Genomic DNA, 22,500 nt, shown 5'->3' with positions numbered 1-22,500 from the left:
GTGTAACCTACCATGGTGAAGCTGTGAGCAGCGTGGTGGAGCTGTGAGCAGCTCTGTGTGTCTACAGGGGAAGGGGTAGTGTGTAACCTACCATGGTGTAGCTGTGAGCAGTGTGGTGGAGGTGTGTAACAGCTCTGTGTGTCTACAGGGGAAGGGGTAGTGTGTAACCTACCATGGTGAAGCTGTGAGCAGCGTGGTGGAGGTGTGTAACAGCTCTGTGTGTCTACGGGGGGGGTAGTGTAACCTACCATGGTGTAGCTGTGAGCAGTGTGGTGGAGGTGTGTAACAGCTCTGTGTGTCTACAGGGGAAGGGGTAGTGTGTAACCTACCATGGTGTAGCTGTGAGCAGCGTGGTGGAGCTGTGAGCAGCGTGGTGGAGGTGTGTAACAGCTCTGTGTGTCTACAGGGGAAGGGGTAGTGTGTAACCTACCATGGTGTAGCTGTGAGCAGCGTGGTGGAGCTGTGTAACAGCTCTGTGTGTCTACAGGGGAAGGGGTAGTGTGTAACCTACCATGGTGTAGCTGTGAGCAGCGTGGTGGAGGTGTGTAACAGCTCTGTGTGTCTACAGGGGAAGGGGTAGTGTGTAACCTACCATGGTGAAGCTGTGAGCAGCGTGGTGGAGCTGTGAGCAGCTCTGTGTGTCGGCGTAGCCCGTATCCCCAGACAGTTAGAAGGGTGGAGCTGTTTGATGAGGAAGTTACAGCAGGCCTGGACCACCGGCTGCAGCTGGAGGAGACACGATACTGACAATATACACTCTATAGTGTCCTCTCTCAACTCCACACGACCTGGACACACAGAGACACAGAGAGAGAGAGACAGAGAGAGAGAGACAGAGACACAGAGAGACAGAGAGAGACACAGACACAGAGAGAGACACACAGAGAGAGACAGAGAGACAGAGAGAGACACAGACACAGAGACAGAGAGACAGAGAGACACAGAAACAATTTGATCACTTTTGTTGCTAAGAATTGAAATGTAAACTTGTAGTGTATTCAAGATTTAAAGTGTGTGTGTGTGTGTGTGTATACACACACACAAAAATACATAACAGTTTATTAGGTACACCCTAAAACACACACAACAGTTTATTAAGTACACCCTAAACCCTATCTATCTATCTATCTATCTATACACACACATTCACCTGACAGTTCATTAGGTACACCTATCTAGTACCGAGTCGGCCCTTTTACTCCAGAACAGCCTGAAGTCTTCGGGGTATTCCACAAGGCGTCAGAAATGTTCCACAGGGATGTAGGTCCATGCTGACGCCATGGCATCAGGCAGTTGCTGCTGATTGGACGGTGGTACATTCACGCTGCCAACAGCCCGTTTCATCTCAACCCAAAGAGGCTCTATAGGGTTGAGGTCTGGGGACTGACCGGGACACTGAGAGGGGTCTGGGGACTGACCGGGACACTGAGAGGGGTCTGGGGACTGACCGGGACACTGAGAGGGGTCTGGGGACTGACCGGGACACTGAGAGGGGTCTTGGGGACTGACCGGGACACTGAGAGGGGTCTGGGGACTGACCAGGACACTGAGAGGGGTCTGGGGACTGACCGGGACACTGAGAGGGGTCTGGGGACTGACCGGGACACTGAGAGGGGTCTGGGGACTGACCGGGACACTGAGAGGGGTCTTGGGGACTGACCGGGACACTGAGAGGGGTCTGGGGACTGACCAGGACACTGAGAGGGGTCTGGGGACTGACCGGGACACTGAGAGGGGTCTTGGGGACTGACCGGGACACTGAGAGGGGTCTTGGGGACTGACCGGGACACTGAGAGGGGTCTTGGGGACTGACCGGGACACTGAGAGGGGTCTGGGGACTGACCGGGACACTGAGAGGGGTCTGGGGACTGACCGGGACACTGAGAGGGGTCTGGGGACTGACCGGGACACTGAGAGGGGTCTGGGGACTGACCGGGACACTGAGAGGGGTCTGGGGACTGACCGGGACACTGAGAGGGGTCTGGGGACTGACCGGGACACTGAGAGGGGTCTGGGGACTGACCGGGACACTGAGAGGGGTCTGGGGACTGACCGGGACACTGAGAGGGGTCTGGGGACTGACCGGGACACTGAGAGGGGTCTGGGGACTGACCGGGACACTGAGAGGGGTCTGGGGACTGACCGGGACACTGAGAGGGGTCTGGGGACTGACCGGGACACTGAGAGGGGTCTGGGGACTGACCGGGACACTGAGAGGGGTCTGGGGACTGACCGGGACACTGAGAGGGGTCTGGGGACTGACCGGGACACTGAGAGGGGTCTGGGGACTGACCGGGACACTGAGAGGGGTCTGGGGACTGACCGGGACACTGTGAGGGGTCTGGGGACTGACCGGGACACTGAGAGGGGTCTGGGGACTGACCAGGACACTGAGAGGGGTCTGGGGACTGACCAGGACACTGAGAGGGGTCTGGGGACTGACCGGGACACTGAAAGGGGTCTTGGGGACTGACCGGGACACTGAGAGGGGTCTGGGGACTGACCAGGACACTGAGAGGGGTCTGGGGACGGACCAGGACACTGAGAGGGGTCTGGGGACTGACCAGGACACAGAGGGGTCTGGGGACTGACCAGGACACTGAGAGGGGTCTGGGGACTGACCAGGACACTGAGAGGGGTCTGGGGACTGACCAGGACACTGAGAGGGGTCTGGGGACTGACCAGGACACTGAGAGGGGTCTGGGGACTGACCAGGACACTGAGAGGGGTCTTGGGGACTGACCAGGATACTGAGAGGGGTCTTGGGGACTGACCAGGACACTGAGAGGGGTCTGGGGACTGACCAGGACACTGAGAGGGGTCTGGGGACTGACCAGGACACTGAGAGGGGTCTGGGGACTGACCGGGACACTGAGAGGGGTCTTGGGGACTGACCAGGACACTGAGAGGGGTCTGGGGACTGACCGGGACACAGAGGGGTCTGGGGACTGACCGGGACACTGAGAGGGGTCTGGGGACTGACCGGGACACTGAGAGGGGTCTGGGGACTGACCGGGACACTGAGAGGGGTCTGGGGACTGACCGGGACACTGAGAGGGGTCTGGGGACTGACCGGGACACTGAGAGGGGTCTGGGGACTGACCGGGACACTGAGAGGGGTCTGGGGACTGACCGGGACACTGAGAGGGGTCTTGGGGACTGACCAGGACACTGAGAGGGGTCTGGGGACTGACCAGGACACTGAGAGGGGTCTTGGGGACTGACCAGGACACTGAGAGGGGTCTGGGGACTGACCAGGACACTGAGAGGGGTCTGGGGACTGACCAGGACACTGAGAGGGGTCTGGGGACTGACCGGGACACTGAGAGGGGTCTTGGGGACTGACCAGGACACTGAGAGGGGTCTGGGGACTGACCGGGACACTGAGAGGGGTCTGGGGACTGACCAGGACACTGAGAGGGGTCTGGGGACTGACCAGGACACTGAGAGGGGTCTGGGGACTGACCAGGACACAGAGGGGTCTGGGGACTGACCAGGACACTGAGAGGGGTCTGGGGACTGACCAGGACACTGAGAGGGGTCTGGGGACTGACCAGGACACTGAGAGGGGTCTGGGGACTGACCAGGACACTGAGAGGGGTCTTGGGGACTGACCAGGATACTGAGAGGGGTCTTGGGGACTGACCAGGACACTGAGAGGGGTCTGGGGACTGACCAGGACACTGAGAGGGGTCTGGGGACTGACCAGGACACTGAGAGGGGTCTGGGGACTGACCGGGACACTGAGAGGGGTCTTGGGGACTGACCAGGACACTGAGAGGGGTCTGGGGACTGACCGGGACACTGAGAGGGGTCTGGGGACTGACCGGGACACTGAGAGGGGTCTGGGGACTGACCGGGACACTGAGAGGGGTCTGGGGACTGACCGGGACACTGAGAGGGGTCTGGGGACTGACCGGGACACTGAGAGGGGTCTTGGGGACTGACCAGGACACTGAGAGGGGTCTGGGGACTGACCAGGACACTGAGAGGGGTCTTGGGGACTGACCAGGACACTGAGAGGGGTCTGGGGACTGACCAGGACACTGAGAGGGGTCTGGGGACTGACCAGGACACTGAGAGGGGTCTGGGGACTGACCGGGACACTGAGAGGGGTCTTGGGGACTGACCAGGACACTGAGAGGGGTCTGGGGACTGACCGGGACACTGAGAGGGGTCTGGGGACTGACCAGGACACTGAGAGGGGTCTGGGGACTGACCAGGACACTGAGAGGGGTCTGGGGACTGACCAGGACACAGAGGGGTCTGGGGACTGACCAGGACACTGAAGTAAACTTAACTCACTGTCATGTTCCAGGCTGTGTGTTTTTCCTCTCCTCATGTGTCCAGTGTTGATGATGTCGTGTCCACTGGAGACACTTCTTCTTGTTTATAGCTGATTGGACAGGAACCCGGTGTGGTCGTCTGCTGTAAATAGCCAATCGGTGACAAGGATCCTCATGGATCTGTTTTCACCCACAGGACTGCACCTGACTGGATGGTTTCTGTTTGTCAAACTATTCTCAGTATAAACCCTAGATACTGTCTGTTAAAATCATCACACCATTCTCAGTATAAACCCTAGATATACTGTCTGTTAAAATCATCACACCATTCTCAGTATAAACCCTAGATACTGTCTGTTAAAATCATCACACCATTCTCAGTATAAACCCTAGATACTGTCTGTTAAAATCATCACACCATTCTCAGTATAAACCCTAGATACTGTCGTCTGTTAAAAGCATCACACCATTCTCAGTATAAACCCTAGATACTGTCTGTTAAAATCATCACACCATTCTCAGTATAAACCCTAGATACTGTCTGTTAAAATCATCACACCATTCTCAGTATAAACCCTAGATACTGTCTGTTAAAATCATCACACCATTCTCAGTATAAACCCTAGATACTGTCTGTTAAAATCATCACACCATTCTCAGTATAAACCCTAGATACTGTCTGTTAAAATCATCACACCATTCTCAGTATAAACCCTAGATACTGTCTGTTAAAATCATCACACCATTCTCAGTATAAACCCTAGATACTGTCTGTTAAAATCATCACACCATTCTCAGTATAAACCCTAGATACTGTCTGTTAAAATCATCACACCATTCTCAGTATAAACCCTAGATACTGTCGTCTGTTAAAAGCCCAGGAGGGCGTCCGTTTCTGACATACTGAATCCGTCGCGCCTGGCCCCGTCCATCACACCACGCTCAGAGTCACTTAGGTCACACGTGTTGCCCATAAAGTTCAATGGAACAGTAACTGAATGTCTTGATGCCTGTCTGCCTGCTTTATATAACAAGCCACGTCCACGTGACCCACTGTCTGTAGGAACCATCCATTTAGGTGTACGGGGTGGTGTACCTAATAAACTGTCCGGCCAGTGTGTGATATATATATATATATAGTACACTTCTTTTGTCCTGAGCCCTACACAAGGGTTGTGTGTAATTGTGTGTACCTGTGTAAGCGTATTGCACCAGCACCCACAATGCATCAGGGTCCACCCCCTCCATCTTAACCTCTTCCTGTTTGGCCTCTCTGACATCACTGGTGAACATGGCCGCAAAGTAGTCTGACACCGACGACAGGACCAGTCTGACAGGGAGGAAGGGAGGGGAATTCAGGAGGTTCAAACCACTATCATCGGACTATAACCTATAAGTCCCATCTCAGCACAGAGAGAAGGAGACAGAAAGAGAGAGAGAGACAGAGGGAAGGAGACAGAGAGAGAGAGAAGGGGACAGACAGAGAGAAGGAGACAGACAGAGAGAAGGAGACAGACAGAGAGAAGGAGACAGACAGAGAGAAGGAGACAGAGAGAAGGAGACAGACAGAGAGAAGGAGACAGAGAGAAGGAGACAGAGAGAAGGAGACAGAGAGAAGGAGACAGAGAGAAGGAGACAGAGAGAAGGAGGGGAACTCCTTCAAGACTGTTGTTGGAAAAACATTCCAGGTGAAGCTGGTTGAGAGAATACCAAGAGTGTGCAAAGCTGTCATCAAGGCAAAGGGTGGCTACTTTGAAGAATCTCAAATAAAACATATATTTTGACTTGTTTTAACACTTTTTTGGTTACTACATGATTCCATATGTGTTATTTCATAGTGTTGATGTCTTCACTATTATTCAACAATGTAGAAAATAGTAAAAAATAAAGAAAAACCCTTGAATGAGTCGGTGTGTCCAAACTTTTGACTGGTACTGTGTGTGTGTGTGTGTGTGTGTGTGTGTGTGTGTGTGTGTGTGTGTGTGTGTGTGTGTGTGTGTGTGTGTGTATATATATATAACTATGTTCTTCAGAAGAAAGGAGGAGAGCATGGACTTAAATCCGAAATGAGGAAATGGAAGGAGAAATGACAGTTATGTTCTGTAGTACCAATATAGGACATCAGTCATCTATAGTTCCCCTTTACGATGAGATGCATTAGGGGGGGGGGAAAGAGGCCTGGTGTGTCTGGGTGTGAGAGTGTAGCGACTGAAAACTTCTACGACTGAAAAACTAAATCTTGGTCGACCGAGAGAGTCTTCTTTTCCGTGTATTTTTCAAAAAATAGATGTGTTTTAATTAAAAATACATTTCCATAAGTATTCAGACACTTTAACTCAGGACTTTTGTTGAAGCAAGAACCTTTGTCAGTGATTACAGCATCGAGTCTTCTTGGGTATGAAGCTACAAGCTTAGCACACCTGTATTTGGAGAGTTTCTCTCATTCTTCTCTACAGATCCTCTCAAGCTCTGTCAGGTTGGATGGGGAGCGTCGCTGCACAGCTATTTTCAGGTCTCTCCAGAGATGTTAGATCGGGTTCAAGTCCAGGCTCTGGCTGGGCCTCTCATGGACAATCAGAGACTTTTCCCGAAGCCATTTGGGTTGTCTTGGTAACGTGCTTAAGGTCGTTGTCCTGTTGGAAGGTGAACCTTCGCCCCAGTCTGAGGTCTTGAGCGCTCTGGAGCAGGTTTTCATCAAGGATCTCTCTGTACTTTGCTCCGTTCATCTTTCCCTCGATCCTGACTAGTCTCCCACTCCCTGCTGCTGGAAAAACATCCCCACAGCATAATGCTGCCACCACCATGCTTCACCGTTGGGATGGTGACAGGTTTCCTCCAGACGTGACGCTTGGCATTCAGGCCAAAGAGTTCAATCTAGTGTCATGACGTTGTTGGTCAGGTTTATGACCCCCATAAATACTTCCCCCCCTTTCCTCTCTCTCTACTCTACAGAGTGACTCTTGGAAAGTCCTTTGTTAACATAGAGAGAGTCTGGGAACATCAAAATGTGGGGGGGGGGAAGGAACCATATTTCGGTAATAGAGCCAGTTGAAAATATGTGTTGGTACTTAATGAATATGATGTCAGATCAGTTGGTGTCTGGGACATTATTACTGATGACAGGATGACATAAACTGTATCTGGGAAAGTCTACACATTCTAGTTATCACATTCACATGGAATTGTTGTGCAATTTAAAATGTTTTAAATATGAAACTATTTGTGAAAAGATTAAATGTAATTTTAGCTTCTAAATGAGAGAATTGGGTTTTCATAAGGTAAATTCTGTTCGCTCCGTGGCCACGCCCAAGTGAACAGACATTGGTTGTAAAAACTATGAAACACGCCCTTTCTCTCCCCACGACATAAGCCCCTATTAACGAAATGTAACATTTGTGTTCCCGAGGATGTGAGGACGACGGTCCAGACGTTAAAAGGGCTAATATCAAACTACAGAACTAAGCCAACTTCAGTTCAGTGAGGTTCTAGAATATCAGTCCAGTACGGTTCTAGAATATCAGTCCAGTACGGTTCTAGAATATCAGTCCAGTACGGTTCTAGAATATCAGTCCAGTACGGTTCTAGAATATCAGTCCAGTACGGTTCTAGAGTATCAGTCCAGTACGGTTCTAGAATATCAGTCCAGTACGGTTCTAGAATATCAGTCCAGTACGGTTCTAGAATATCAGTCCAGTACGGTTCTAGAGTATCAGTCCAGTACGGTTCTAGAATATCAGTCCAGTACGGTTCTAGAATATCAGTCCAGTACGGTTCTAGAATATCAGTCCAGTACGGTTCTAGAGTATCAGTCCAGTACGGTTCTAGAATATCAGTTCAGTGAGGTTCTAGAACATCAGTCCAGTACGGTTCTAGAATATCAGTCCAGTACGGTTCTAGAATATCAGTCCAGTACGGTTCTAGAATATCAGTCCAGTACGGTTCTAGAATATCAGTCCAGTACGGTTCTAGAGTATCAGTCCAGTACGGTTCTAGAATATCAGTCCAGTACGGTTCTAGAATATCAGTTCAGTGAGGTTCTAGAATATCAGTTCAGTGAGGTTCTAGAATATCAGTTCAGTGAGGTTCTAGAATATCAGTTCAGTGAGGTTCTAGAGTATCAGTCCAGTACGGTTCTAGAATATGAGTCCAGTACGGTTCTAGAATATCAGTTCAGTGAGGTTCTAGAATATCAGTTCAGTGAGGTTCTAGAATATCAGTTCAGTGAGGTTCTAGAGTATCAGTCCAGTACGGTTCTAGAATATGAGTCCAGTACGGTTCTAGAATATGAGTCCAGTACGGTTCTATAATATCAGTTCAGTGAGGTTCTAGAATATCAGTTCAGTGAGGTTCTAGAATATCTGTTCAGTGAGGTTCTAGAGTATCAGTACGGCAACTTGGTATGAACTTTGAACTCTTATTCACTAAAGAAGTGATACCTCCTAGCCGTTGAGTGAGCAGCAGCAGCTGTAAACGTGGGCTAGGAAAGGACGGACAAAGTATCTCTTCTACCAAACACACGACGGTACTACAACACATCCGTTCTACCAGACATTCTTCAGAGGACAGGAAGATCTCTGTCGGGCAACACGGCCTTCCATCTACGACCAACCTATTGAGAAGCGCAGCTCAGAGTAAATATTTCTTGCATTTTCCTTTACCAAAACGGGAGGTTATTTAGAATGCGTAAGATTCTGTATTTACGATAGCACAGCTTTTACAAGGTCCGATCAGAGACCACATCCCTTTGTTCCTCAGTCTTCCGCGCTTTTCATTCAAAAACCCAACCCCCTTTTCTTTGTGTAACCAGCTGTTCCGTCCGCTAGGGACCTTTTCTTTGTGTAACCAGCTGTTCCGTCCGCTAGGGACCTTTTTCCTTTATGACATAATTAGTAATCAATGCATGACCCATCCTGTGTAGATGTAATTCTGTGTGATTATTTAGGTATTTAGTAAATAAATAATTAAACCAAATGTTGTATTGCTGATTCAACTTGTTAGCCAGGGTTCGTGAAGATAACCAAGAATTTACAACTTTCAGATGAGAATAAATAAAGGTGACGATTAAATATTGACTGCTAATTGATGTAAAATATTACTAGGTCTTTAAGAGTTTATTCGGAAGGTAACAGCTCTACAAACATTCTTTCGTGGTGCCCCCGACTTTCTAGTTAATTACATGATTAGTTTAAATCAGGTAATATTAATTACATAGAAAGGATTTTATAGAATAGCATGTCATATCACTTAATCTGGCATAGCCAAAGACACGACACTAGGTTTCATCAGACCAGAGAATCTTGTTTATCATGGTCTGAGAGTCTTTAGGTGCCTTTTGGCAAACTCCTAGCGGGCTGTCATGTGCCTTTTACTGAGGAGTGGCTTCCGTCTGGCCTGATTGGTGGAGTGCTGCAGAGATGGTTGTCCTTCTGGAAGGTTCTCCCATCTCCACAGAGGAACTCTGGAGCTCTGTCAGAGTGACCATCAGGTTCTTGGTCACCTCCCTGACCAAGGCCCTTCTCACCCGATTGGTCAGTTTGGCCGGGCGGCCAGCTCTAGGAAGAGTCTTGGTGGTTCCAAACTTCTTCCATTTAAGAACGATGGAGGCCACTGTGTTCTTGGGGACCTTCAATGCTGCAGAAATGTTTTGGTACCCTTCCCCAGATCTGGGCCTCGACACAATCCTGTGTCGAAGCTCTACGGACAATTCCTTCGACCTCATGTCTTGGTTTTTGCTCTGACATTCACTGGTCAACTGTGGGACCTTGTATAGACAGGTGTGTTCCTTTGCAAATCATGTCCAATCAGTTGAAATTACCACAGGTGGACTCCAATCAAGTTGTACAAACATCTTAAGGATGATCAATGGAAACAGGATGCACCTGAGCTCAATGTCGAGTCTCATAGCAAACGGTCTGAATACTTACGTAAATAAGGTATTTCTGTTTTTCATTTTTAATACATTTGCACACAAAAAAAATCTTTAAAACCTGTTTTCGCTTTGTCATTATGGGGTACTGTGTGTAGACTGATGAGGCTCTGTATTAATTTAATCTATTTTCGAATAGATTTATGTAACATTAAAAAAAAAGTTAAATATATTGTGGAAACAGTCAAAGGGGGGGGGGGCTGAGTACTTTCCCGAAGTACAAAATCAAAACAGGGGCTACTGGTTTCTCAGGAGGTAAAGAGGGGGAAGTCAGATGTGGAATAAATGTGAATAGTTAAAAATAGAGATCAAGAAGAAGATGATAAAGCTGTGTGTTAGATTATATTAATAATTATATATTTATACGTGTGTGTGTGTGTGTGTGTGTGTGTGTGTGTGTGTGTGTGTGTGCGCAGTTTGTCAGAAGTTTACATACACCTTAGCCAAATACATTTAAAACTCAGTTTTTCACAATTCCTGCCATTTAATCCTATTAAAAATTCCCTGTCTTAGGTCAGTTAGGATCGCCACTTTATTTTAAGAATGTGAAATGTCAGAATAATAGTAGAGAGAATGATTTATTTCAGCTTTTATTTTCTTTCATCACATTCCCAGTGGGTCAGAAGTTCACATATAAACTCAATTAGTGTTTGGTAGCTTTGCCTTTAAATTGTTTAACTTGGGTCAAACGTTTCAGGTAGCCTTCCACAAGCTTCCCACAATAAGTTCGGTGAATTTTGGCCCACTCCTCCTGTGACAGAGCTGGTGTAACTGAGTCAGGTTTGTAGGCCTCCTTGCCTCGCACACACTTTTTCAGTTCTGCCCTCAAATTTTCCATGTGATTGAGGTCAGGGCTTTGTGATGGCCACTCCAATACCTTGACTTTGTTGTCCTTAAGCCATTTTGCCAGAACTTTGGAAGTATGCTTGGGGTCATTGTCCATTTGGAAGACCCATTTGCAACCAAGCTTTAACTTCCTGACTGATGTCTTGAGATGCTGCTTCAATATATCGACATAATTTTCCCTCCTCATGATGCCATCTATTTTGTGAAGTGCACGAGTCCCTCCTGCAGCAAAGCACCCCCACAACATGATGCTGCCACCCCCGTGCTTCACGGTTGGGATGGTGTTCCTCGGCTTGCAAGCCTCCCCCTTTTTCCTCCAAACATAACGATGGTCATTATGGCCAAACAGTTCTATTTTTGTTTCATCACACCAGAGGACATTTCTCCAACAAGTACAATCTTTGTCCCCATGTGCAGTTGCAAACCGTAGTCTGGCTTTTTTATGGCGGTTTTGGAGCAGTGGCTTCTTCCTTGCTGAGCGGCCTTTCAGGTTATGTCGATATAGGACTCATTTTACTGTGGATATAGATACTTTTGTACCCGTTTCCTCCAGCATCTTCACAAGGTCCTTTGCTGTTGTTCTGGGATTGATTTGCACTTTTTACACCAATGTACGTTCATCTCTAGGAGACAGAACGCGTCTCCTTCCTGAGCTGTATGACGGCTGCGTGGTCCCATGGTGTTTATACTTGCGTGCTATTGTTTGTACAGATGAACGTGGAACCTTCAGGCGTTTGGAAATTGCTCCCAAGGATGAACCAGACTTGTGGAGGTCTACAATTTGTTTTCTGAGGTCTTGGCTGATATCTTTTGGCAGACCTTGAAATACATCCACAGGTACACCTCCAATTGACTCAAATGATGTCAATTAGCCTATCAGAAGCTTCTAAAGCCATGACATCATTTTCTGGAATTTTCCAAGCTGTTTAAAGGCACAGTCAACTTAGTGTATGTAAACTTCTGACCCACTGGAATTGTGATACAGTGAATTATAAGTGAAATACTCTGTCTGTAAACAATTGTTGGAAAAATGACTTGTGTCATGCACAAAGTAGATGTCCTAACCGACTTGCCAAAACTATAGTTTGTTAACAAGAAATTTGTGGAGTGGTTGAAAAACAAGTTTTAAATGACTCCAACCTAAGTGGATGTAAACTTCCGACTGTATATGTGTGTGTGTCTCTCTCTCTGTCTCTCTGTCTGTGTGTCTGTGTGTCTGTGTGTGTGTGTGCGCTCCTGCATGTGTGTGTGTGTGTATGTATGTGTGTGTGTGTGTGTGTGTGTGTGTGTATGTGCGCTCCTGCGTTGTTGTATGTATGTGTGTGTGTGTGTGTGTGTTATGTATGTGTGTGTGTGTGCGCGCTCCTGCGTGTGTGTGTGTGTGTATGTATGTGTGTGTGTGTGTGTGCGCGCTCCTGCGTGTGTGTGTGTTACCTGTGAGCAGGTATCCTCCTGTCCCCTGACACCAGAGTGACGTCACACAGCTGCTTGGTCCGGAGGTAGGTCTCCATCTTGCTGGAGATCAGGTCTGCGTGTGTGTGAGCCGTGTACACACACTCGTCGGAGGACACGCACGGTTCCATCGACACGCATGAGGACAGCGTCGCACTGCTGTTGGAAGTCCTACACACACACACACACACACACACACACACACACACACACACACACACTTTGTAATAATTTTATCGCCTTTATTTAACCTGCGAGAGAAAGACAAGAAGTACACACCATCACTTTCAAGATAGTGTTTTAATTTGTCAGTCTATGGAAACCAAGATCATAGGACGACACACACACTGCACTTTAGTCTGCCCCATCCCCCTCACCCCCCCCCCCAAAAATGGCTCCCAGTTTCTCCATATCTTTACTAACAAAAGGGAAACTGAGCAGAGCACTGAGCCAGAATGGCTTTGACACTATATTCAGTAGTGGCAGTTTGGAAGACAAAACGCATCTTGGCTAGTCTGTCCATCTGTGGGTGAGTCATTGTCAGTGAATAAGTCTGTGTCTCTGTGTGTGTGTGTGTGTGTGTGTGTGTGTGTGTGTGTGTGTGTGTGTGTTTTTAACAAGTCTTTAGCTCCATCATGGCTCCCAAAGCAGCCTTTAAATTTACGAGAGAGAGATGGAGAGATGGAGCGAGAGAGAGAGAGAGAGAGAGACATGGCGAGAGAGAGAAAGAGAGGAGAGAGACAGCGAGAGAGACAGAGAGAGACAGAGAGAGAGAGAGACAGAGAGAGAGAGGAGAGAGACAGAGAGACAGACAGACAGAAAGAGAGGGAGAGAGGGAGAGAGGAGAGATGGCGAGAGAGACAGACAGAGAGAGACAAAGAGAGAGAGAGAGAGATGGAGAGACAGAGAGACAGCGAGACAGATTAACAGATTCAGAGTCCATTCCTTTAGAAGACTCCTCCATAAGACTGGATATCCATTCACAGATTCAGACAGTATTCACACCCATTGACTTGTTCCACATTTTGTTGAACCAGCCTGAATTTAAAATGGATTCAATTGAGATTTTTTTTCTCACCCATCGACACACAATACCCCATAATGACTCATTATGTCTCATTTACATAAGTATTTGCACCCTTGAGTCAATACTTTGTAGAAGCACCTTTGTCATTTAGGTTAGTATTGTGGAGTAACTACAATGTTGTTGATCCATCCTCAGTTCTCTCCTATCACAGCCATTAAACTCTGTAACTGTTTTAAAGTCACCATTGGCCTCATGGTGAAATCCCTGAGCGGTTTCCTTCCTCTCCGGCAACCGAGTTAGGAAGGACGCTTGTATCTTTGTACTGACTGGGTGTATTGATACACCATCCAAAGTGTAATGAATAACTTTACCATGCTCAAAGGGATAGTCAATGTCATTTCTCCCCCCCATATCTACCAATCAATATCCTTCTTTGCAAGGCATTGAAAAACCTCCCTGGTCTTTGTGGTTGAATCTGTGCTTGCAATTCACTATTCAATTGACGGACCTTACAGATAATTGTATATGTGTGAACATGGAATGAGTCCATGCAACTTATTCTGAACTTACATTTACGTCATTTAGCAGACGCTCTTATCCAGAGCGACTTATTTAAGCTTGCCATTACAAAGGGGTTGAATACATATTGACTCAAGACATTACAGTTTTAAACATTTTTATTCATTTAAAAAAAGGTTTTAAAACACTTTGACCTTGTGGGGTATTGTGTGTAGATCAGTGACACAACACCTAAATGTCATCCATTTTAAACTCAGGCTGTAAACAACTAAAATGTGGTGAATGACAAGGGGTGTGAGTACTGTCTGAAGGACTATATACACTGAGAATACAAAACATTAAGACAAGGGGTGTGAGTACTGTCTGAAGGACTGAATACACTGAGAATACAAAACATTAAGACAAGGGGTGTGAGTACTGTCTGAAGGACTGAATACACTGAGAATACAAAACATTAAGACAAGGGGTGTGAGTACTGTCTGAAGGACGGAATACAATGAGAATACAAAACATTAAGACAAGGGGTGTGAGTACTGTCTGAAGGACTGAATACACTGAGAATACAAAACATTAAGAACACCTGCTCTTTCCATGACACAGTCTGACCAGGTGAATCCAGGTGAAAAACTCTGTTAAATCCACTTCAATCAGTGTAGATGAAGAGGAGGAGACAAGTTAAAGAAGGATTTTTCAGCCTTGAGATAATTGAGACATGGATTGTGTGTGTGTGTCATTCAGAGGGTGAATGGGTAAGACTAAAGATTTAACTGCCTTAGAACGGGGTTTGGTAGTAGGTGCCGGTTACACCGGTTTGAGTGTCAAGAACTCCAAAGCTGCTGGGTTGGATAACCCTGAATGAATCATGAATGATGATGAGTGAGAAAGTTACAGACGCACAAATGTCATACCCTCAAGACACGCTAACCTCTCACCATTACAATAACAGGGAGGGGTTAGCATTTTATATCATACCCCCAAGACATGCTAACCTCTCAACATTACAATAACAGGGAGGGGTTAGCATTTTATATCATACCCCCAAGACATGCTAACCTCTCACCATTACAATAACAGGGAGGGGTTAGCATTTTATAGCATACCCCAAGACATGCTAACCTCTCAACATTACAATAACAGGGAGGGGTTAGCATTTTATATCGTACCCCAAGACATGCTAACCTCTCACCATTACAATAACAGGGGAGGTTAGCATTTTATATCATACCCCCAAGACATGCTAACCTCTCAGCATTACAATAACTGCAGGTTAGCATTTTATATCATACCCCAAGACATGCTAACCTCTCACCATTATAATAACAGGGAGGGGTTAGCATTTTATAGCATATACCCCAAGACATGCTAATCTCTCACCATTACAATAACAGGGGAGGGTTAGCATTTTGGGGGTATGATATTTATGACTAACTTTCGCACACATTACTTAATGATTCATTCAAGATTATCCGTAATCATTGTGTCATTCACATGAACGTAGAAACATATTCTATTCTTATTTACAATAAAATTGACTCCATAATGACACTATACATTATTTAACCATTCATTTCTATTGGGCACAAAATAATATGAAACACAACCAAAACTAACAGCAAATGTATCCAACAAATTGTAAAGTCACATGTAGTCATTGTGTGACCAAATACTTAATTGAATTTGTCACAATACTTTTGCTCCCCTAAAATGGGGGGGGACAATGTACAAAAAGTGCTGTAATTTCGAAACGGTTCACCCAATATGGATTAAAAAAATACCCTCAAATTAGTGCTGAACGATTAACCGAAATGTCTGTTATTTTATATTTTTTAAACAACCAATTGACCAACGTTGGTTAAATTATTTGAATTCCATTTCGTTATTTATTTTCTCTGAGCTTTGATTTGCAGTTTCTGTAGAGAAATCAGATCAAGCCTGAAGTGTAACATTGTAGTAGGGAGTTGTAGTTTCCAACAGGCCAATGTTCTATATAGTTTAGCACAAAACAACTTGGTAATTAACTACAATTGACTAGAATCCATTGTTGTAAGTGTTTGTAACGCAAGATTATTGCATTTATTTTGAGAGATTGCAAAAATGTGACCTTGTCATTCAAGACAGGATAAATATATGGTTTCCGGTGACAATAAAACATGTAACTAAACAAAACATAACTTTATCTTCAACTTGTTTCTCAAACTTTATAGAAAGTCAAACTAGCTTGCACTGCGGAGCTGCCAGCTGAAAGCTAGGCTAGGTTGAAGATACCACTGTAGCTAGCTAAAAGCTAGGTTAGGTAGAAGATACCACTGTAGCTAGCTAAAAGCTAGGCTATGTAGAAGATACCACTGTAGCTAGCTAAAAGCTAGGCTAGGTAGAAGATACCACTGTAGCTAGCTAAAAGCTAGGCTTGGTTGAAGATGCCACTGTAGCTAGCTAAAAGCTAGGCTAGGTTGAAGATACCACTGTAGCTAGCTAAAAGCTAGGCTAGGTTGAAGATACCACAGTAGCTAGCTAAAAGCTAGGCTAGGTTGAAGATACCACTGTAGCTAGCTAAAAGCTAGGCTAGGTTGAAGATACCACTGTAAGCTAGCTAAAAGCTAGGCTAGGTAGAAGATACCACTGTAGCTAGCTAAAAGCTAGGCTAGGTAGAAGATACCACTGTAGCTAGCTAAAAGCTAGGCTAGGTAGAAGATACCACTGTAGCTAGCTAAAAGCTAGGCTTGGTTGAAGATACCACTGTAGCTAGCTAAAAGCTAGGCTAGGTTGAAGATACCACTGTAGCTAGCTAAAAGCTAGGCTTGGTTGAAGATACCACTGTAGCTAGCTAAAAGCTAGGCTAGGTTGACTGTCCATCTAACTGGGTTAATATCTCCGACTGTCCATCTAACTGGGTTAATATCTCCGACTGGGTTAATATCTCCGACTGCCCGTCTAACTGGGTTAATATCTCCGACTGCCCGTCTAACTGGGTTAATATCTCCGACTGCCCGTCTAACTGGGTTAATATCTCTGACTGCCCGTCTAACTGGGTTGATATCTCCGACTGCCCGTCTAACTGGGTTGATATCTCCGACTGCCCGTCTAACTGGGTTAATATCTCCGACTGCCCGTCTAACTGGGTTAATATCTCCGACTGCCCGTCTAACTGGGTTAATATCTCCGACTGGGTTAATATCTCCGACTGCCCATCTAACTGGGTTAATATCTCCGACTGTCCATCTAACTGGGTTGATATCTCCGACTGCCCGTCTAACTGGGTTGATATCTCCGACTGCCCATCTAACTGGGTTGATATCTCCGACTGCCCGTCTATATAGGGTAGTAGGCCTACAGCGAGCGTCCTGTATAGGGTAGTAGACCTACAGCGAGCGTCCTGTATAGGGTAGTAGGCCTACAGCGAGCATCCTATATAGGGTAGTAGGCCTACAGCGAGCATCCTATATAGGGTAGTAAGCCTACAGCGAGCATCCTATATAGGGTAGTAGGCCTACAGCGAGCGTCCTATATAGGGTAGTAGGCCTACAGCGAGCGTCCTATATAGGGTAGTAGGCCTACAGCGAGCATCCTATATAGGGTAGTAGGCCTACAGCGAGCATCCTATATAGGGTAGTAAGCCTACAGCGAGCATCCTATATAGGGTAGTAGGCCTACAGCGAGCGTCCTATATAGGGTAGTAGGCCTACAGCGAGCGTCCTATATAGGGTAGTAGGCTTACAGCGAGCGTCCTATATAGGGTAGTAGGCCGACAGCGAGCGTCCTATATAGGGCAGTTGGACTACAGCGAGCGTCCTATATAGGGCAGTAGGCCTACAGCGAGCGTCCTATATAGGGTAGTAGACCTACAGCGAGCGTCCTATATAGGGTAGTAGGCCTACAGCGAGCGTCCTATATAGGGTAGTAGACTTACAGCGAGCATCCTATATAGGGTAGTAGGCCTACAGCGAGCATCCTATATAGGGTAGTAGGCCTACAGCGAGCGTCCTATATAGGGCAGTAGGCCTACAGCGAGCGTCCTATATAGGGTAGTAGGCCTACAGCGAGCGTCCTATATAGGGTAGTAGGCCTACAGCAAGTATCCTATATAGGGTAGTAGGCCTACAGCGAGCATCCTATATAGGGTAGTAGGCCTACAGCGAGCATCCTATATAGGGTAGTAAGCCTACAGCGAGCATCCTATATAGGGTAGTAGGCCTACAGCGAGCGTCCTATATAGGGTAGTAGGCCTACAGCGAGCGTCCTATATAGGGTAGTAGGCTTACAGCGAGCATCCTATATAGGGTAGTAGGCCTACAGCGAGCATCCTATATAGGGTAGTAGGCCTACAGCGAGCGTCCTATATAGGGTAGTAGGCCGACAGCGAGCGTCCTATATAGGGCAGTAGGCCTACAGCGAGCGTCCTATATAGGGTAGTAGGCCGACAGCGAGCGTCCTATATAGGGCAGTAGGCCTACAGCGAGCGTCCTATATAGGGCAGTAGGCCTACAGCGAGCGTGCTATATAGGGTAGTAGACCTACAGCGAGCGTCCTATATAGGGTAGTAGGCCTACAGCGAGCGTCCCTATAGGGTAGTAGGCCTACAGCGAGCGTCCTATATTACGGTAGTAGGCCTACAGCGAGCGTGCTATATAGGGTAGTAGACCTACAGCGAGCGTCCTATATAGGGTAGTAGGCCTACAGCGAGCGTCCTATATAGGGTAGTAGGACTACAGCGAGCGTCCTATATTACGGTAGTAGGCCTACAGCGGCGTCCTATATAGGGTAGTAGGCCTACAGCGAGCATCCTATATAGGGTAGTAGGCCTACAGCGAGCATCCTATATAGGGTAGTAGACCTACAGCGAGCATCCTATATAGGGTAGTAGGCCTACAGCGAGCATCCTATATAGGTTAGTAGGCCTACAGCGAGCATCCTATATAGGGTAGTAGGCCTACAGCAAGCATCCTATATAGGGTAGTAGGCCTACAGCGAGCATCCTATATAGGGTAGTAGACCTACAGCGAGCGTCCTATATAGGGTAGTAGGCCTACAGCGAGCATCCTATATAGGGTAGTAGGCCTACAGCGAGCGTCCTATATAGGGTAGTAGGCCTACAGCGAGCGTCCTATATAGGGTAGTAGGCCTACAGCGAGCATCATATGTTGAACGCTGCTATATAAAGTTGACCATTCAGTAAAAATCTATAGAGAATTTTACTTCGTACAAAAAGTGGGCTAGCTAACAGAAAGTAGCCTAGCTAACAGAAAGGAGCGTAGCTAACAGAAAGGAGGCTAGCTAACAGAAAGTAGCCTAGCTAACAGAAAGTAGCCTAGCTAACAGAAAGTAGCCTAGCTAACAGAAAGTAGCCTAGCTAACAGAAAGGGGGCTAGCTAACAGAAAGGGGGCTAGCTAACAGAAAGGGGGCTAGCTAACAGAAAGGGGGCTAGCTAACAGAAAGTAGTCGAGCTAACAGAAAGTTTAACGCTATAAACGTACACTGAAACATAGGTCCATGTTAAAGCACCGAGAGGAGACATTAGGCTAAACTCGTCTCATTCTCCTCATACCTGCAGGAGCTGGAGGCATTGTCGTCGTGGTTGTTATTACTCTCGGCTCCCGTCAGTCCCGTCTCCTCTTCAGCCGCGGGAACACCCGCCTCCGGTACCGGCGGTTGGAGAAGCGATGAGCCCTCCCCGGGGCGCTCTGTGTCTGTTACCGGCCGAGAGTGAGAGAAAGACAACGGGTCGACCCACTCCGGTTGGTTGAATGACCGCGGACAAGAGGAATGTTCAGCTGCCGCGGCTACAAACGGTGTTACCGGGAGGTTATCAGTGGGACTCCCAACAGAATTATCCATAAACTTTCTGTTGTTGGCGTTGCATGAATTATTTCCACTACAACTGCCGTTACCACTAGTTCCAACTGCTACTAAGCAGTTATTTCCTGTACCGGCGCCGTTAACGATTCCGTTACCGGTAGAACAGCCACTAACAGAGGGGCTGTGGTACTCTCCGGGGCTGGCCCCCGCTCCTCTCCCGGTAAAGAAGTCTCCTGGCGGGGGAACAGCCGGGTGACCGAACCACCTCCATCGGCTTCGGAGGATTTGCTTCACATCGAAGTCCTTCCGTGATGAGGAGCTGGAGCCGCTGGTCGACATTCAGGCTCTTGAGACCGGGAGAAATGTCCCGGAGCTCGTACCTAGTTACAGTCGCTACTGTACTACAGCTCTCTTGGCAACCGCACGGTTACAACTGAGGAAGGGAGGCTTGAAGAGGAGGAGGAGAAGACGAGGGGGAGAGAGAGAGAGAGAGCGAGAGAGAGATAACGGAGGAAAAAGAGAGAGGCAGCACAGCACTCCGTTCTGTTTCCAAAAGAGCACGTCGTAGAGCTGTCTTTTCTCCTCTCCCTCCTATGCTGGTGCTCACCGACACACACACACACACACACACACACACACACACACACACACACACACACACACACACACACACACACACACACACACACACACACACACACACACACACACACACACACACACACACACACACACACACACACACACACCTCTCTCTCTCTCTCTCTCTCCACGTTGCAACGACACAACGGAGCTCGTAATTGGGCCACTATCTGTGTGTGTATAAAATGACCACATCCACAGCCCTTCATCCATACGAAAGGGAATTTAATGTGTCAAAACGCATTATGCACAAACCAAACAATATTTTACATAATAGAATATTCTGGTGGTATAGGACAATAAGGTGTCGAGGTGCTGTGTGTGTGTGTGTGTGTGTGTGTGTGTGTGTGTGTGTGTGTGTGTGTGTGTGTGACCAAGGGAACCCTACAGAGGAACCAAAGGAACCCTAAAAAGTGTGTCCTTAGAATCAACTGAGAAGATCTCTCTCCTCTCCTCTCCTTTGCAGCATTCCCATAGACTGTTAATGGCTGGGTGGATCCCTGAGGACCAATCATCTTGGTCATGTATTGTTATAATCTCCACCCCTCATAGCCTGGTTCCTCTCTAGGTTTCTAATCTCCACCCCTCAGAGCCTGGTTCCTCTCTAGGTTTCTAATCTCCACCCAGCACAGCCAGAAGAGGACTGGTCCACCTCTCAGAGCCTGGTTCCTCTCTAGGTTTCTAAACTCCACCCCTCAGAGCCTGGTTCCTCTCTAGGTTTCTAATCTCCACCCCTCATAGCCTGGTTCCTCTCTAGGTTTCTAATCTCTACCCAGCACAGCCAGAAGAGGACTGGCCCACCCCTCATAGCCTGGTTCCTCTCTAGGTTTCTAATCTCCACCCAGCACAGCCAGAAGAGGACTGGTCCACCACTCAGAGCCTGGTTCCTCTCTAGGTTTCTAATCTCCACCCCTCAGAGCCTGGTTCCTCTCTAGGTTTCTAATCTCCACCCAGCACAGCCAGAAGAGGACTGGTCCACCTCTCAGAGCCTGGTTCCTCTCTAGGTTTCTAATCTCCACCCGGCACAGCCAGAAGAGGAGTGGTCCACCCCTCAGAGCCTGGTTCCTCTCTAGGTTTCTAATCTCCACCCGGCACAGCCAGAAGAGGACTGGTCCACCCCTCAGAGCCTGGTTCCTCTCTAGGTTTCTAATCTCCACCCGGGGTGCCCTCAGAGCCTGGTTCCTCTCTAGGTTTCTAATCTCCACCCCTCATAGCCTGGTTCCTCTCTAGGTTTCTAATCTCCACCCCTCAGAGCCTGGTTCCTCTCTAGGTTTCTAATCTCCACCCAGCACAGCCAGAAGAGGACTGGTCCACCCCTCAGAGCCTGGTTCCTCTCTAGGTTTCTAATCTCCACCCCTCAGAGCCTGGTTCCTCTCTAGGTTTCTTCCTAGGTTCTGGCCTTTCTAGGGAGTTTTTGCTAGCCACCGTGCTTCTACACCTGCATTGCTTGCTGTTTGGGGTTTTAGGCTGGGTTTCTGTACAGCACTTTAACATCTGCTGATGTAAGAAGGATTTATAAATACATTTGATTGATTGATCACATCCCTTCTCTTCCCTCTCTTCTCTCTTCACACACACTCTACAACCACACACTCTACAACCACACACACACTACAACCACACACACACTACAACCACACACACACTACAACCACACACACACTACAACCACACACACACTACAACCACACACACTACAACAGGCCTGGACAACTCCAGTCCTCGAGGGCCTGATTGGGGTCGTAGTTCTGCCCCAGCTAACACACCTGACTCCACTCTACAACCACACACACACACACACACACACACACACACACACACACACACACACTCGCAACCACACACACACTACAACCACACACACACACTCACACCTACAACCACACACACACACTCTACAACCACACACACACACTCTGCAACCAGAAGGGAAGGAGAGTTCCTTAGAAGAGTTGGAATGAGACTCGGAGGAGAAATGAAACTCAAGAGTGATTGGTCACTCAGCGAC

The 22,500-nt window shown here is 47.6% G+C and overlaps 1 protein-coding gene across 4 annotated transcripts in view; it reads right to left on the bottom strand.

Annotated features, from left to right (window-relative positions):
- LOC106593305 (kelch-like protein 5) overlaps nt 1-20,450 on the bottom strand; it is a 27,741-nt gene extending 7,291 nt beyond the window's left edge. For 2 of the 4 annotated variants that reach the window (XR_006767994.1, XM_045713932.1), the window contains exons 1-4: nt 19,600-20,441; nt 12,493-12,681; nt 5,480-5,616; nt 593-788 (exon numbers count right to left, since the gene is read on the bottom strand). Coding sequence is in view for 1 of the 4 variants with exons in the window: in XM_045713932.1 (XP_045569888.1) it covers nt 593-788; nt 5,480-5,616; nt 12,493-12,681; nt 19,600-20,189 (1,112 nt within the window). In the remaining 3 variants the exon portion in view is untranslated. Of the gene's footprint in view, nt 1-511; nt 789-4,305; nt 4,429-5,479; nt 5,617-12,492; nt 12,682-19,599 lie in introns of those variants that run through there. The other 2 variants (XR_006767996.1, XR_006767995.1) reach the window with 2 other exon arrangements.
- Between the last annotated feature and the right edge of the window lie 2,050 nt (nt 20,451-22,500).

This window comes from Salmo salar, unplaced genomic scaffold, assembly GCF_905237065.1.
Source record: "Salmo salar unplaced genomic scaffold, Ssal_v3.1, whole genome shotgun sequence".
Taxonomy (NCBI): Eukaryota; Metazoa; Chordata; class Actinopteri; order Salmoniformes; family Salmonidae; genus Salmo; species Salmo salar.
Note: the sequence above shows the minus strand (reverse complement) of the source record. Positions and strands in the feature narration are given on the sequence as shown.